Source organism: Gadus chalcogrammus, chromosome 12 (genome assembly GCF_026213295.1).
Source record: "Gadus chalcogrammus isolate NIFS_2021 chromosome 12, NIFS_Gcha_1.0, whole genome shotgun sequence".
NCBI lineage: Eukaryota > Metazoa > Chordata > Actinopteri > Gadiformes > Gadidae > Gadus > Gadus chalcogrammus.
In genome coordinates, this window is record NC_079423.1 from 25611241 (window position 1) to 25627855 (window position 16615).

Consider the following 16615-nt stretch of genomic DNA (forward strand, 5'->3'; position numbering starts at 1 on the left):
CAGATAAGACTGTGTGTGTCTGGAAATACATGTGGATAGTAGTGTGTGTGTGTGTGTGTGTGTGTGTGTGTAAGTGTGTGTGTGTGTGTGTGCGTGCGTGCGTCTCCACATGTTTTTCAAGACATGAGAGCCTTTCACAGCGCTCAATCAATACCATACTGGAAAATGAGCGGCGGTGTCTCTGTTTGGTTTGGCTGAGAAGGCAAACAGCGGCCCCCTGTTAAGGAGACGACGGTGACGGAACGAGGTGTGTGTTTTAGTCATGCACACACCTCACTGGCGTGCGGAGCTGCTACTACACTGTATCGCCAGTTGCGAGGGACACGACCGGTGTCTGTGAGGACGTGCTTGTGGGTGAAACGGATACGTCCTCAATAGGGAAGCGTTTCTTTTGTGTTTGCCTGTACTGGAATGCCGGTTATTTAAATTGCATTTGCATTCCTAAATGCGATTCTCTAGCGCTGCCTTTGACTTACTGTAAACGGTGTACACAATGCGGGCATGCTATTGATTTATTCCTCCCTGCGAGCCACTCTGATCACCGATGAATACCAATGTTGTACCATAACTGTGTCATTTAGGCTCGAGCTGTTTTATGTTCATTTATTCAAATGCTTTGATACACATATACAGTGGCAATTTCATCCGAGACAATGCAGTGGGCTCAAATGTCTGCAGCATTAAGGTTAGATGAAACGCAGACTTTGGAAAGCATATTTTGGCTTACATTGGATCAAGTAAGACTTTGCCCCTAAATTAGGGAAAGTTTAATAAATGTATAGATTAAATCGGATGCTACAAAGATAAAGCTTTCTTTTTTAAACATAACATGTGATACAAAAAACATTCATGTTTTGATAAATCTTGTGAGGTTATAAAAAAAACACAAAGAACTGCATACTATTAGTAGGCAGTGCTTCCAGCATTTACCTCTCCAGTGTTCATTGGTATTGAATGAAGACTGCTCCTTTTTTTAATGTCTAGGCCTGTTAGCAGCCAGAACGCCAGCACCCAAGGACCTACTATAACAATATCATATCACATATCCTCCTGCCTACCACCAAGCTTAAAAGGGACATATTACGCCACCAGGTGTGAGTGTGATTAGCCTTACAAGCCATTTCGAAAATCTACCCCATATGACATCACTAGTGGGCGTGTCCACCTAGATCTGTGCTGGATAGATCAGTCTACCAGCCTACCAAGTGGACTGAAGTTAACGTTGCTCATCTATCCAGCACAGATCTAGGTGGACACGCCCTCTAGTGATGTCTTATGGGGCAGATTTTCGAAACGGCTTGTAAGGCTAATCACACTCACACCTGGTGGTATAATAAGTCCCCTTTAACATCACAGGACCCCCTGAACAAATCCACATTGATTTATGATGCTGTACTGTGTGCTTCATTAAACGATGTGGCTCCATACGGTTAAAGGTTCATTTCACTAATATGAGATCAACCTCAAGACGAAATGGTAGAAAAAAATCACAAAAAAAGAGTTAAGACTACTAAATGCCACATCTACATGTCATAGTGTTCTGCATTTGACATTCTTGTACCCATATTTGATCAGATTCTTGCTTACTTTTGATTGTCTTCACATGCTTATGATACCATGCGATAACAGTGTACATGGAAGGGAACCCTTACATTGGGTAACTAAAAGTGGGGCAACTAGTTAGTAATTATGCATCCTCCGCAGTATCTTCACACCATCACTCTCTATCTTCACACCAGTCAGAGCTCACTATCTCAATTCCCTCTGACTAGCCATGTGAAATCAGCTCCCCCGGTTTGGAGAGATAATGCGCACCATTAAGAGACAGTGTTTCTTCGCTACGGGCTACGATGATTCACACAGCAGGTGTTGTCTTTCGTTGTTATGCTGCTTCTCACCAGCCTTCTGCTTTCATCACAGTCTCTTTCACAGTGTCTACTTGACGCTGTTGATTAAATCAGAAACATGATACAAAGACAATGGGTCCCTTTAGGTGTTTGTTTGATCATTCTTGTTTGTATCTTTAGTAATCTCACTGGCCGATAGCCTAGGCTCAAGAACATGGTTGCGTTCCTCACTCGCCTTATTGCTAGTCGGCCGCTGAATTCTGTGTGTCTCGTTGCACTTTTATTCAAGATAAAGTGTGTGTATGTGCTCACATGCGTGCGTGTGCACAGTCTCTCTTTTCACTGACTGTGAATCCCTATTCCGAGCCTGATCCCCTCTCTGTGTCTTCCTAAATCTTCTACCTGCCAGGCTGAATGGTAATAGGCAAAATATTTCCCACATGTCCACCCACCGGTCCTTGAGGAGGCCTTGTCTGGAAGTGACCAGGATAGGTTATTACTGCTTAGATCTGGTTCTTTTGCTATTACTACATTTTGAAAGTTAAAATACTGAATTATATATTGAAAACGGGCAACAATACATAGTCTCTTTGATGTTAAAAACAAAGTAATCCGCTAAGAAGATTTCTCTTGAGTGGGTGTCAGAGTTGGAAGCTGTAGCTGGAGCCATCTGGGAAGAGTGTAAATCCATGATATTCATTTTTTTTGTAGCAGGATGCGAGTGTCAACGTGTGTGGTGTGGTGTGTCCCACCCCTGAGATCATTTGCCATAATTCTCAGCATGCGCTCGCAAAAGTACACTCATATTCAAATTTTATTTCGCTCTTGGTGTCACTTACGAGCATCTGCAGAAATAACATTTAAACACCATGTCACAGAAGGGCAGTTTGTGGTCACAGGTTTCTTCTGGTAAGCTCAAGCCTCCGGTGATTGCTGGTCGGGAAGAGCTTTAGTTTGATTCAAATAGTCAGGAATTGGCAGGAGATTGTGTGCGGGACGAGACTTCCTACGAGAATATGGAGACCAACCAATGTTTAAATAATGAGTTTAACCTCAGTTCAGCACAATAGCACACAATAGCATTGTACCTCATGCATTCACAAATGAAAACATGCACGTGCGTGTGCGCATACACTCACCAATACCCTTAGAAATGGCTTGTGGTTATTCCCCCCCCGGAATCAACATTGCATGCATTGTAATGGAAATGTTGTCATGGAAATGTGTCTTTGTGGTGCCAGCAGGCAACATCCGGTTTTAATTGAGCCAGGAGTGAATGAACTCTCACATTTGAGGTCCACGTTCATTAAGAATAATTACATGTAATAATGAGATTTCTTTCTTGGCGCATAGAAAAGCCAGACCAAAGCAGAGATAATTGTGTGCCGACTGTCGCTGAGCAGTACACGGTTGTGCGTCCGCAACGACAGAGTCACGAAAGAGGACACATTTCTGGACGTGCTGACAAATCGCTGACCAAAGCGCTTTACTCCAGAGAATTCTAGCGACAGCTCTCTTCAAATCCTAACATTTGCTAATAGGAGCTCCCACCATTCCTTTTAGGAAAGAAGTCTTTCCACACCTACCTGGGCTTTTGAGTGCTCCTCAGTGTTTAGCTCGCTTGCTTTAATACTTTGATATTTGATACCTCTTTCAGCAATCCCCTGCTTTCCAATGGTAGCCCGTTCAACATCAAACCTTTGCCTCAATGTAAACACTTTCTTTCTCATGACATTGCTTCTCATGACAATCCATACTGTCTTTCTAATATATGTTGCCCCTCATTTGTACTTGTGGTTTCATTTCAAATGTCTCTAATATGTCCTATTTTATGTTTGCGTAGGTTAAGTCATAGTAATCATCAGTATTCATTAGCAGGGGAGAATAAATCTCAGGAGAAGAAGGTATGTGTGTTTACGAAGAGGCTCATGTGGATAGTTGAATGTTGAATGGGCTTCTAGTGGATAGTGGGGATTGTTGATCACAAGCATAACAAATTTTGACTCAAACCACCTTAAAACTTGGTTCGGTGGGAAAATGACCCCAGCAGTGTTAAAAAGTGCCTTCAATCAAATACAATTTTCTAATATGGCAACATGTTGGACAAATAAAGGTTTTGAACTTGAACGCAAACGTTCAACTTTGCAGTCAGTGTGGCTTAATAATATATCGAACAATTGTTGAGTTCATCTTTGAGATGTATGGGTAGAATAGAATCACCCGAATTTACCTGAAATCACAATTTCCTGTTACCGTATGAACTATCTTCATGCATCGTTGAGGACAGGTTTTTAGGCTCTGCCTCATAACTGACAGCAGTGTTACAATGTATCCAAAACAGCTGAAGCGCTGTAGTATGAACTGAACATCAAGACAGACGGTTTCAACCATATTGAGTGCATTTTTTTTCTTACCTGATTGGCAGGTCAATTTTGAAGTGTAATTGTTGACTGTGTTAATCGGGTAAGATAATAAGGCAGCTGACATTTTTTGATTGAAGATTGTGCTTCATTTAAAAGCAATGGGAATATTATGGAGTGACATTATGTTATTGTATCTCAATCTGGGTGATCATGATTGATATCGTCGCCTCAATCAATTTATTGTGGCCAGCATGGGATCATTCAGGGTAGCTGCCTTCAGCCGGACCTTTCTTTTTCTTCATGTTTAGTACATCATAAAACAATCTGGGTCAGCGATTAAATGTTCAAGGTCACAAGCTAGAGAATGGCCTCTGACCTTGAAAAAAAAAAAAGCTTACCTCTGGAAGGTAGAGGTTATTATTTGTTTTAATTTTTTGAACTCTATATTCTTCTTGATTTATTTTAAATACAGGAATTATAATTTTCCCAAATCATTATTCATTACCAAACGAAATGCACAATGATGGAAACATTTTGGATAATGCAAGAACATATCTCAACAACACACAAAACCGGTCTTGTCGTTTTTAGATAGTTTCATGAAAAAGGACAGATTGTACCATTAATTAAAAATCTGAATAAATAAACAAATATGTGGTTAGTCATTCTGATTATCATCAAAATGTTTCGGGTAACTTGTTTATGTGTTTTGCGTTCATCCAAATGTTAAATGAAATGTGCAACAACGGAAATTATCATTACTTTCAGCCAGTGCATGCAGGTTGTAAATGTAATATACTTTTACTTTAATATCCAAATCATTATTTCCTCCTTATCTCTGAAATCAAAATGAATCCCAAATTCATCCGGTGGAACTACCATTTTCTCTCTCTCGGCTGCAATTTTTCGCCGTGTAAGATGATCCATACTTTGTTCCAACTTTGTGACCAATCCATACTCTTCGCTTCAGTCACGCAGACGAGTTCAGCAGGCCTTGAAGTAATCTCTCGCCTAGATCCTTTGAAGCATCACATGTACACACTCATACCCACACACACACACACATAGGCACAAACCTACACCCCACACCTTGTAGTTAATACCTATTTCTGTTGGCTGGTGTGTCACCACGGCAACTCCTGAAGACGATTGATAATCTGTGAAAGACGGAGAGGAGGAGAGGAAAAGGGAATGTGACTGACAAGGGGAAGGGTAGCAGATATGGTAGTGGGGGGGAATGGAGGGGAGGAATACAAGGGAACATCGGGCATAAAGGGAGGGATGTGGGAAGGAAAAAGGTGAGACATGGTTTGGGTGGGAAGGTACGGTTGAAGAAGATAAAGCACAAGCTGTGGGAGGAGAAAAAAAAAAAAAGTATCAGAGTTCAGGACGAGGACCCAAATGTTGAAACTTGGAGGCTTAAAAAATAAAGTCATCAAATAAACATCATTTCGAAGTAGGCAGTTGCCCAAAACTGGCAAACATAGTAAAAAAAAAAGGAAAACTAAAACAAAGACAGAAACAGACACATAACAAACTCGCAAGAATTGAGAATCCAAAAGTAAAAAAAAAGAAAAGGCACATGTTAATCACAGTGTCAATATCTAAGGAAATCGGTTTGACATACATGGACTATATCAACTGTAAGAAATTTAAAATACCATACAGTACATGTATACACATAAGGCTATCTTGCATCCAGCGCAATTTACTTTCTACACTGACGCATTTGTCGTTGCTAGTTTGCAACTGGCACTGAACGTTCTTTTCCCTCCTACGCCATGCGACGGTAAATTAGGGAATGATCTTGCGCCCCAAGGGGCGGTTCAGCGAAAGGAGGGGCCTTGTTCTGGCGCAAACGTTCCCTGGTGCTATTTTGCAGTTTCAGAAAACAATTGCGCCACAAACCAAGAAATACCTGGTTAAAAGTCAGTGGCGCGTTATTCAGATGCTATTTTAAGGGCGCATGTATAATGTTGCTTGTGCACCTCGCGCATACACTTTGCTTCTCTCATCTACATAGCCACACATTCTTGGTATATTTTTTGGGAAAGAACAGCTGATACAGCGGTAATAAGTTGTACTTTTAAATCAATGCATCTGCAAACACCGTACAGCAAACACATATTTCTTGACACAGACATTGTGTACAAGCCCATAACTTTTAGGATTGATGTGTATTTGATCGTGAGAAAACATTGTTTTACCGTGAGTGTTAAAAAGAATGAATGAATGCGGGCACTCGTGTGTGTATGTGTAAAAAAATGTATGAATGTGGGCGCGCGTGTGCGCGTCCATCTGTTAAAACACACGCAAAAACTAAACACGTAACGCATAAAAGTCCATGGCAATGGATATAACGGGGGGACACATGCATATTAGGAACACAAGTTGATAACGATAATGCATACGATACTGGTGAGAAACGATGTTTGTTAATGTATTGCGTCTATCATTAAATAGACCACAGTTACTGCATATCATATGTGTGTTTTGTATGCCGAAATTTATTTGAGGACTCTGAAGTTTCTGAAGTTGTGGAAGAAAACTCTATTCCATGTGGGAATTAGGCAATATTTGGCCATAAACTGAGCCATTTGAAGTTTGAAATTCATGTGGTCATGCATCTGTCTCATCTGAGACTGCCAAAATATCTACTCTATTTCAAATGCGCTCATGGCTCTTAAAGGGGATGGGAGATGGCACTCTCATTGGTTCATTGCACATTACGCCCAAACCACACCTACAGGTAATTAGGCTACTTCAGACCAAGCCTTTTTAGATTTGCGCCGGGCGCAAGAGTCATTTATCCGCCGGTAAAATAGCAACAACGCCATAGAACCGGCCAAAAAGCTACTTGCGTTTGGCGCTTCTCACTTGTGTTTTTCTTTGCGTTGTTCATGAACGATTAGGTCTGCGATCATGTAATTGGAGATAAACAAATGTTGTAATAGAGCCACTTGGACATTTATTTGTATTCAACATGTATATGACCTGGTAATGCCCCATTGTGACAAATCGATCTGTTTTGTGTTGGTGAACTGAACAAGACGACAACAAAAATGGTACACACACACAGGAAAAACACAGCAAAGTATTGATCGATTATCAATCCACGCATACTCTATGATGGCTAGTGAACAAACAACAATGTAAAATTTCAAACTATGCTATGCATGATATTTTATTTTCAAATTGTATTTTCATTATTAATATGTAACTTTTGCATACCCTCCCTGAAATTAAACATAGTAAAGTAACACTGACAGCAAAAGTCATGTGAATATTGGCACACCTATTGAGCCTTGGATGTTCACCTCATTTCATTGTGTTGCGATAAATTGTGTCTTTACAATTATACAATCATGGAGTTGCCCCAATCAACATCTGCCATTGAGAATATATAGAGGACTACCAGTACATTTATGAGTTACACTGGAACCGCAATAAAACAATGTGTAGGTTGAGGTTTATATTCTCAAGGCACCACCCAAATAGCAGTTTCAGTATCTGTGTTGCATTGTTGTACTTTTCAATATCGGGTGACATGCCTAAACCTATATGTGCTGTAAATAAGCAGTTAAAAAATGGAACAATAGAAATGGAATATATTCGGGTGCAAGCATTTTATATACAGAAACCTTTATCTTTAACCACAAATGTCATCGGTCTAAAGCCATTCAAATCTCATTCAGATCCCCTTTACCGCATTTCTCCCCACTCAATACTTATTTCCTATTTTCACTTCGCTCTGTTTGTCTTCCTTACCCTGCTCTCTATCCATTAACTCTCTCTTTAATAACTCTCCCTCTCTGCCCATCCGTCCCTCCTTCTCCTTGTTTATCTGCTCTTCGTCTCTTCTTCCTCTCTATCTGGTGTTCAGTGAGGCAGACTACTGTTGATCAGTGTTCCACTTCCTCTGCTTGTAAATCTATCTTTTTCATCGCATGTATAATCAGATTCCTGGAAGAGCTGTGTTTACGTGTGTTTGTTGTTGCTGTTGAGGTGTGTGTGTGTGTGTGTGTGTGTGTGTGTGTGTGTGTGTGTGTGTGTGTGTGTGTGTGTGTGTGTGTGTGTGTGTGTGTGTGTGTGTGTGTGTGTGTGTGTGTGTGTGTGTTTATTTGTGTGCTATTCTGGTTTGTATGTAGCAATAGACACAGCCTTGTGTTGGACGACCACCAAGAGTGATCAAAGTATGGAAGTGAATGTATTCCAGCTTGTAAGCACTGCAGGAGGGTCCTCTCCACTCCTCCAGTCTCATAATTGGTGGTGGTACAGTGTGCAGAGCTTAAAGACACACACAAACACAGACGCACACTCGCTGGTGTAAAATTAACTCAATATTGTTTGGATAGTACTCCTTTTTGAGTATCAAAGTGGAAATTATCCATGCAGCTGGGTATTTTAGCTGGGTAATTTTTAACACTTCGGCTTTGGTTGATATTCCAAGTCAAATAATGTTTTGCCTAACTGAGTTTTTCTTTGATTTGAAAAAAACAAAATTGACTTGACGGAGTGATGCTAATTAATTAGCATCTAATTAATTAGCATCACTAGCTAATTAATTAATTAGCATCACTAGCAAAAGTTCAACAAAGTCTCTTTTTCAGGGAAACCTTCTACAATCTAAAGAAAACTCAATTCATTATTTGTTGTTCCACATTGAATTTTGCAAATGAGCTTCTAGCGTTGGCGTTTGCCTATGGAGTTGAGTGTTAAAGCTCAATCTAGCATTAGCAATGATTGCAATGTGACCTCTGCACCTTGTAAAAACATTTGCAATCGTTGGGTCTCGAGTTATCTTGAGGGGGACGGGTATTGCTTAATATGCTGTTATGGTGATTTTTTTTCTTTGACATATTCATGAGCGGTTTGCCAACCACCTATTTATATGGCTTCCAAATGTGGCCTCACTTAAAGAAATGAACTACAGGAATTGATATGAATAAGCAAACAGCAACAGCTGTTATAAGCCAACTGGTGATACGCTGAGTGCTTTGCGACTAAATTGATTCCTTTTTTTGCATGGAATTGATTATGTTTTGATATCCCTGTGCTGCTGTGATGTCCGGTCCAGGAAATAACTAATTCTCCTCTAATGATGATGGAGTTTTAATGAAAGCTTTAATGACGCTCTGAAAACTTCCCCCGCTTAACTGTCACCATCAGCCAAAAAACATTGCGCCACAGAAAGCAAATGACATTAGCAGAGAAAAGCATGGACAGACAGAGAGAGAGAGAGAGAGAGAGAGAGAGAGAGAGAGAGAGAGAGAGAGAGAGAGAGAGAGAGAGAGAGAGAGAGAGAGAGACACTTGGGGGTTAAGGCAAGAAAACAGAAAACAAGACTGAACTGAAAGCACTGTAGGTGGTTTTGCTCATTGTCTGGTGTGTGGCTCATTAACAGCTAGAAAGAGGACTACTGCTATATCCATTGCTTCATATCCCCCCACAACTAGAGCCATTGCTATTGGCGCATACACCAAGGTACGCAACATAAGTTGTTAGTAATGATGACACACACTGCAGATCAGGGTTGTTGTTTTTGTGTGTCTAACTTTGTACTAACTTTGTAGTTTGTGATGTATTTCAATTAGCTCTTAGCTTCAAATTACATGGCGATATCTGAAGTCAATGCTGAATATAGTGATATAAATAATGTTATCAATAAAAACACATCCTGTAACTGATATATTCTACAAAAAAATGCCTGAATCTCTCTTTGTTTACAAGTATTATACTGTGGACATTCCCAAAATTCCACCCACTCGTTATTTGAATTCCAAAAGTATTCTATCTGGGAGGGGCTCTATCCTAAACATCGCAACTTTAAAACATTATATGTAGGGCATTGATTGGTTTTATTCCTTCATGATGCTGATACAATGGCAAACATCCAAATCGGTTCTTGCAGAAAAATAAACTGGGATTAGGGACTATGTTTGCTGTTTCGATCAACAAGTTACAATATTTTAAACGTTTTTGAAGAAATGCTCAGGTGTGTGACCTGATCATTTAGCTGCAAGGCATCAGGCTATCATTTCTGGCATGGATTATGTAAACAAACACCACAATGGAACTGGTATTAAGAATCAAATAGCTATTAAAAGGTGTCTGTTGGATTGATTGCCCATACCCCTACGCTTTACCTTTGGCCAGGAAAACAGATTCAAAAGAGATTTATTTGTTATCCTGTCCTGTGTAACTAATGCAACCAATTGGAGAGCAAATGGACCTCTTTTGCTATGTCCCCATTTACTCCCAACATGGTACTGAATTGATCTATAAAGAAGTTTTAAAAATAAAAAGACAATCAATCAATAAATAAAACACAATCCCCACAATGTTGCATGTGATGCAGTTTAGAGAACAATACATCTATATTTTTTTTCCAAGAATTAATAATTATTTGCATTATTTTGAACTAACAAAACGTAGTGATAAAACAAAATACGATTCTCCTTGGCCGTTGCGATGATGGTATAAAGCTCTTTGGTATCCACATTCTTAACACAAACCTTTTACTTCCATGTTAACATAGAAATTGTATCTGGGCTAAAAATTGCTCCCAATTTGACTCTTTCTTCTGGGGTTGAACACGGTTAAGCGCATTGCTAGGACGTCTGCATTGCTTACACGATCGCTCAAGTGAAGGTAATGGCTGTTTGTGTGTGTGGTTGCGTGCTTCTGTGAGCATTCTGGTTCTAACTTTGTATTATCTCAAGTGGAAATAATTCACCACCCCGACCTCTGCACCCCTAGTTTGAATAATACAGACAATTAGCATATGTTGCTTTCTGACCTCACCGAATGCAATTTTCTTCAACCTTTAACACGTCGACACTCTTCTTCTATGCCTTTTTTTAATGTCCCTCTCTATCCTACGGTACAAATTAGTATGTCTCTATTTCCTTCACTTAACCCATGTGATGATAATGACATGAATGAAGGAGAACATGGCAAAGGCTCTTGTGTCCCTCAGTTCTACAAATGTGTCCTATGTTCCCAGGATCCTATGTTCCCCGGCTCTATATATCAAACAATGGGAACCTGAAAAATACATTTCCCAGCTCTGTATTTGCTTAATATGACATGGGCTAATGTGGGGACTGCTCAAATGGGTTTTGTGGTCCAAAGCACTGCTGTAGGGCTGTGAATATATTTACCAAATATTGTTTTCCTTTGTTTTCCTGACATAAAACATATAACAATTGAAAAATTGGCTAATGCCTAGTGTTGAGGGTTAAGTGGTAGGAGGAAGGTACCTCTCGTGACCGTGGCCAAATTTGGGCCAAATTAAAATTTGAATACACCACAAAACACAAAGGATACTATTATATATACCTAATAAATTGTTGAATCTCAAAACCCACTGGTTATCAATTCAGGACCCCAGAACCACTAGACTCTTTAGTATTCCCTGTCAAGTCAGATTTGATCTGGGAAGCCACAGATGCAGGCAGACATTATTTTAGAGACCTTCAAAATCAAATCAAAAGGAGGAACATATACCCTTCAGAACTGAGAAACATGTGACCTTAGGACCCTTAAGAACTGAGAAACTTGTGAACTTAGGAACATGTGGAACTGAGAAACAATGAGCTTGAAATAGCCCTTTTACCAGAAATGGCAATGGCCTGACCCGACACAATCATATGACAGTGTGATTGGTATGAATGACTGAAGTATTATTGATTACAACTAATGCAATGTCTGGATATGATTAATCCATATAAAGAAACAGATGCACAGAAATTATAATGGATTTAAATAGTCCAGATACCCCGGCTTAAACATGGCATTTTGCTGGCAAAAAATAACAGTGAGTTGAGCGATCCTGAATTGCATGATAATTGCTGTGAATGATAATTTGAACAAGACCTTGGTCGCTCTTTCACCTGCGCACAATCTCAGTACGATTGGTATGTACGAACAGAAAGCTCTGTACCGTTGTGGTACTCACTGTTTGACCAATTACAACCTTTCTCTCTTGACATTGATTTACGGAGACACCTACACAGAGTTCTTCTATACATTTGGCCCCAGGACTTCATTTGTGAATATAGCACAGTGTATTACCAAGCGTGTTAAGAAAGTGTTGTGCAACCACTGGTTCCCAGCTTGGCGCCCTTAGAGTTTGGCCGGCTGCCAAGCCCTGCTGCACTATGAAGGCTAGATCCACCTCCAGCCCCTCACCCCCCAACACACACACACTTGGGTGCATCATCAGCTCAGAAGCTTGGGGCTGCTTGTCGTGTTCACTTAAGGCCTCACTCCTGGACTCTGGAGTCTAGAGCATATGGGTTCTCCTGTGGCCCTTATCATCCTTCTCCTCCTCAAAGTCTATGATGTTTCAGAACTATATTAGCATAACCCCGCCCTTTGCTATAGGTTGGTTTCTAACCGCTATGTATGAGCAGAGCCCAAGCATTGACAGCGCTTCCGCGAGTGATATGTCTAGACAATAACTTATGTCCTCAACTTTGATTGAATGTAGTTTACACACCACATTCTCTCGCCCCTCCGCTTCCAGCTGTTTCTACAGAGAAAAACATCTCTTTGCGTCGCACTCCCATAACCTTTTTGCAATTACGGATTTGAAGAGATCCAAGACTCTTGTGTAAACCTATGATGATGTTAAGGTAAGACATATATATTGTCTTATACATGATGATACATTTATAGAACACAATCAATAACCTTAATTCTTAAAAATTTTAACTTGCGCTTGAATCTAAAGCATTTTGCTGTTGATAACGTTGATGCATATACTATGTATGATGCAAATTAGGGCTCACTAGTTCCTTGAAGAGAGCTAGTTTACAGTTCGTAAGATGTTAATTTAGGTTGATTGATATAATTTGGTGACCGTGTTTAAATATTGATGTTTACAAGCATGGCAATAAATTGAATAAAATTAATTAGTGATTAATTGTGAATAATTACAGCAAATTGTGCAATTAATTAGTTGTGCGTGTGGATCGTTCAGTGTCCAGGTTGCAGCACACTTACTCATATGGTTTGCAGTTGGCAGGCTACAAGGAGTAGTTTTGAATGTGTGCTTTTGTACAAGAGCAGGGTTATGACTGAAATAAACTTCAAACATGAGACATAATATTTTTTAAAAAACATCACTTATCAAGTTGTGTGTTTGTTTTTCGTACTCATAAATAATGAGTGTTTGAGTAAAAAGCGACATCAACATCAGCCCTCGCTAGAGCAAAATTCTGGCCTTGCGATCACAGGGATGAAAAATAAATCAAACCTTGAGAAACACATTTCCCAAAACAGAGCGCACCGCAGCTCAATCGTAGCTTACTTGATGAGGTCTTAGAGGAAATAGTGTTTCGCTGTTGTGTTGTGTTTACACAAGAATCCCTCTCGGAAGAACATGCACACACGTACGCACGCACACACACACACAGACACACACACACACACACACACACACACACACACACACACACACACACACACACACACACACACACACACACACACAGGTGCACACACACACACACACAAGCACACACACACGCAAAACCTGCTGAAAAGGTATATTCCTCCAGGCAAACTGTTTATTCCCAGCTCTCTCCTGAGCATTGCCAGGCAGCAAGACACAGATGTTTCAATCCCCAATAGGAATCATGCACACATATCAAAATGGCAAGAATTGTTTTGGGGATAGCTACTGTCTCGAGACCGCCAATAATCATGCACAACACGATTAAACAAACATACCACATACTCTAGGCCTCTGCTCAACATGCTAACCTGTTTCATTCCACGCAACGTTTTATACTATTTGATCTGTCAAATATATTAACATCTTCACATCAAATGACCCCCTCAGCGAAAGGCATTACACTACTGTAGAAAACAAAACACAATAAGACGTCAATTAAAGGTCTATTGGCCATTATTGCCTGCTTTTTAAAGCGGTTGGTTGCACAATAGAAGGCATGTTTCCATCCTGTTTCAATTCATCCCATGCTAATGTGAAATGCATTCTATCTCTTTTTTCGACTTGTCCTTGCTATATTAATTTAGACAATTCTATATGTAACTCCCTTTTAGAAATATTACTATGACTTGTGTTCCAACAATGCAGCAGTAGCAGTAGTCTTAATAGCAGTAGTGGTTGTAGCTAAAACGATGCATGTTACATTTGGTTTTCATGAATGTTATGTTCTTTTCCGCATTATGTTCTATATCTGGCCTAAAGTTGTCTAATGGTTACTCTTTTCAAGTTGTGCTATAATATCATAATATAATCATCTACAGTAATTTGGAAAACGCTTTTATCCGAAAGCCTCTTACAATACTGTGAGTGTGTGCATTTTTGAGCACACTCACTGCGTTCCCTTGGGAACGCAAACAGCCGGTTGTGTTAATGTCATATATCATGTGTCATAATGCTAATAGTACAAATTGTACACAAAGTAATTACAGGGATAATGCCATAACATTAATATATGAGGGGTCAAGGTTATTATGGCTGGGAGATTTCACGCAAGCCCATTTGGAGGGTGTAGAGGGGGGTTTGTTTGTTGAAAAGACAATACTTTACTCAGTTCGTAAGGGAATTGGGCTATTAGAAAGGGAACTGAGAATCATGAAAAAGCAAACACATTTGGAAGAAAGTGGGCTACATAAGAGAAAGTAAATGGCGAATTCAGACTGTGTTCCCATTAATCTCGGTACCTTCCTTAATGCCAAAATTGCGTCCCTCATATAGTTAGGGCGCTATAAGGCCATCATCATATCTACCTATTTAGCGCCTAATCTCTATAAGTAGGTCTTTATGTTGGCGTGTCCTTCCCTTATCTCTAGAACCGTTCATCTGATTTACCTCACACTTAGGCTGTGTATGGCTGGGCACCCGAGGAAATGCATTGTCCACATTTGTTTGGACACTACAAAGTTCAATTTGAATGGACTTTGAACAAAACCAACAACCAGCAGTGTTCTGTTGCGCTTAAGGGGGGCGGGGCTTTGTGTGGGAGGGGCTTCGTGTGGGCGGGGCTTCAGGTATGCAGGGCTTCACGTGGGCGGGGCTTCATGTGGGCGGGGCTTCAGGGCTCTACGGACAGACCCCAGCAGGTCTTCAACCGCGACATCGGGCCCACACAAGCCCGGTTCACTCTCGTTCACTTCCGACACTCGTCCACTGTGCTTGGAGGCTGGATACACTACCGTCATATCGTTCTGTCAACGTCGTCTGCATGTCCTTCAGTGTCCTCGACAATCCTTCTCTCCTTCTTCTATCGACTTCGCACTTGACGGGTGAATTGCTGGGAATCAAAGGGAGCGCGGAGTCGAGGGTTATGTTGTTTGGATGAGCTGCTCTTGAGAGCTTCAAGCAGCAATACAGACGGCAAAGCAATTGGCCCTTCTGAAAAGGCATGTTTTGAACGGGCCCTGTGCTCGTTATAATTGAGACCCATATCTCCAATGTACTTACTTAGAATTGCCTTTCATATAAAAATGTTTCAACTTTTCATGGTTGTTCCTCATGGTTCCTCAAAATATGTAAAATAATAACGACAATAATCTCTCCCTTCTCTGTATCTCTCCCTCTCTGTATCTCTCCCTTCTCTGTTTCTGTCTCCTCTCTGTACCTCCCCCCTCTCTGTATCCGTCCCTCCTGTCTGCTTCTCTGTCTCCAGTCCATCCGTCGAGAGGAGCAGGGGGCAGCCTGACGTCTCTGCTGGTACAGCCAATCTCTGCCTCCCTGGCAAAGAGACTGCTATCGTCCCCCACCGCCCCAGAGGGGGGAGGAGCCTGCATCCCGTTGGCCACGCCTCCACATTCAGGTGATTCTTACGATGTAGTGATTATCAAACTTGGATTACACACAATGTGTTCTGTCGATCAACTAATGGATTAATCGACTAATCGCTGCGCCCATACTTTTTATACAATTCCTGTTGATGAGAGATTGATCCATGCTGTGAAGCTGAAGTTTGCATGGCAGTGATGCACAAATGACACACAAGCACACACACACACACACACACACACACACACACCAACATCCTCTCATACAGGTTGTTATTTCACGCTTAGACCAAAACAGTGTATCGACCTCCCTTCACCACTGTCTGAGACGGCGAAACACAGGCACTGCCCTCATCCTCGGTCGTTCACACAACCTGGGTGTGAAAGGAGACAAGGGAAGGCCTCTTGAGGTGGGAAGCAGGTGTTAGCCGACCGCGCTGTAACCTAAGCCTCTGGTAATGCTTGATAATCTCACTGTGCGCTGGGTTGAACCTACGTGTGGTTCGGTCACTGTCTTGAGCCACTCTGCCGAGGTGCGGGGCGACTCTGTGTGGGTGTATCTTTTTTTTTTATCTATGGAATACTTGAATTTGATCAGGAGCCACCGTGACCTTCTCTCCCCAGAGG

At 41.0% G+C, this 16615-nt stretch overlaps 1 protein-coding gene across 1 annotated transcript in view; it reads left to right on the top strand.

The window, feature by feature from the left end:
- LOC130392767 (inactive N-acetylated-alpha-linked acidic dipeptidase-like protein 2) overlaps positions 1 to 16615 on the top strand; it is a 154567-nt gene that overhangs the window by 50295 nt on the left and 87657 nt on the right. The window contains exon 7 of the mRNA XM_056603267.1: positions 15895 to 16023. Coding sequence (XP_056459242.1) covers positions 15895 to 16023 — 129 coding nt within the window. The remainder of the gene's footprint in view (positions 1 to 15894; positions 16024 to 16615) is intronic.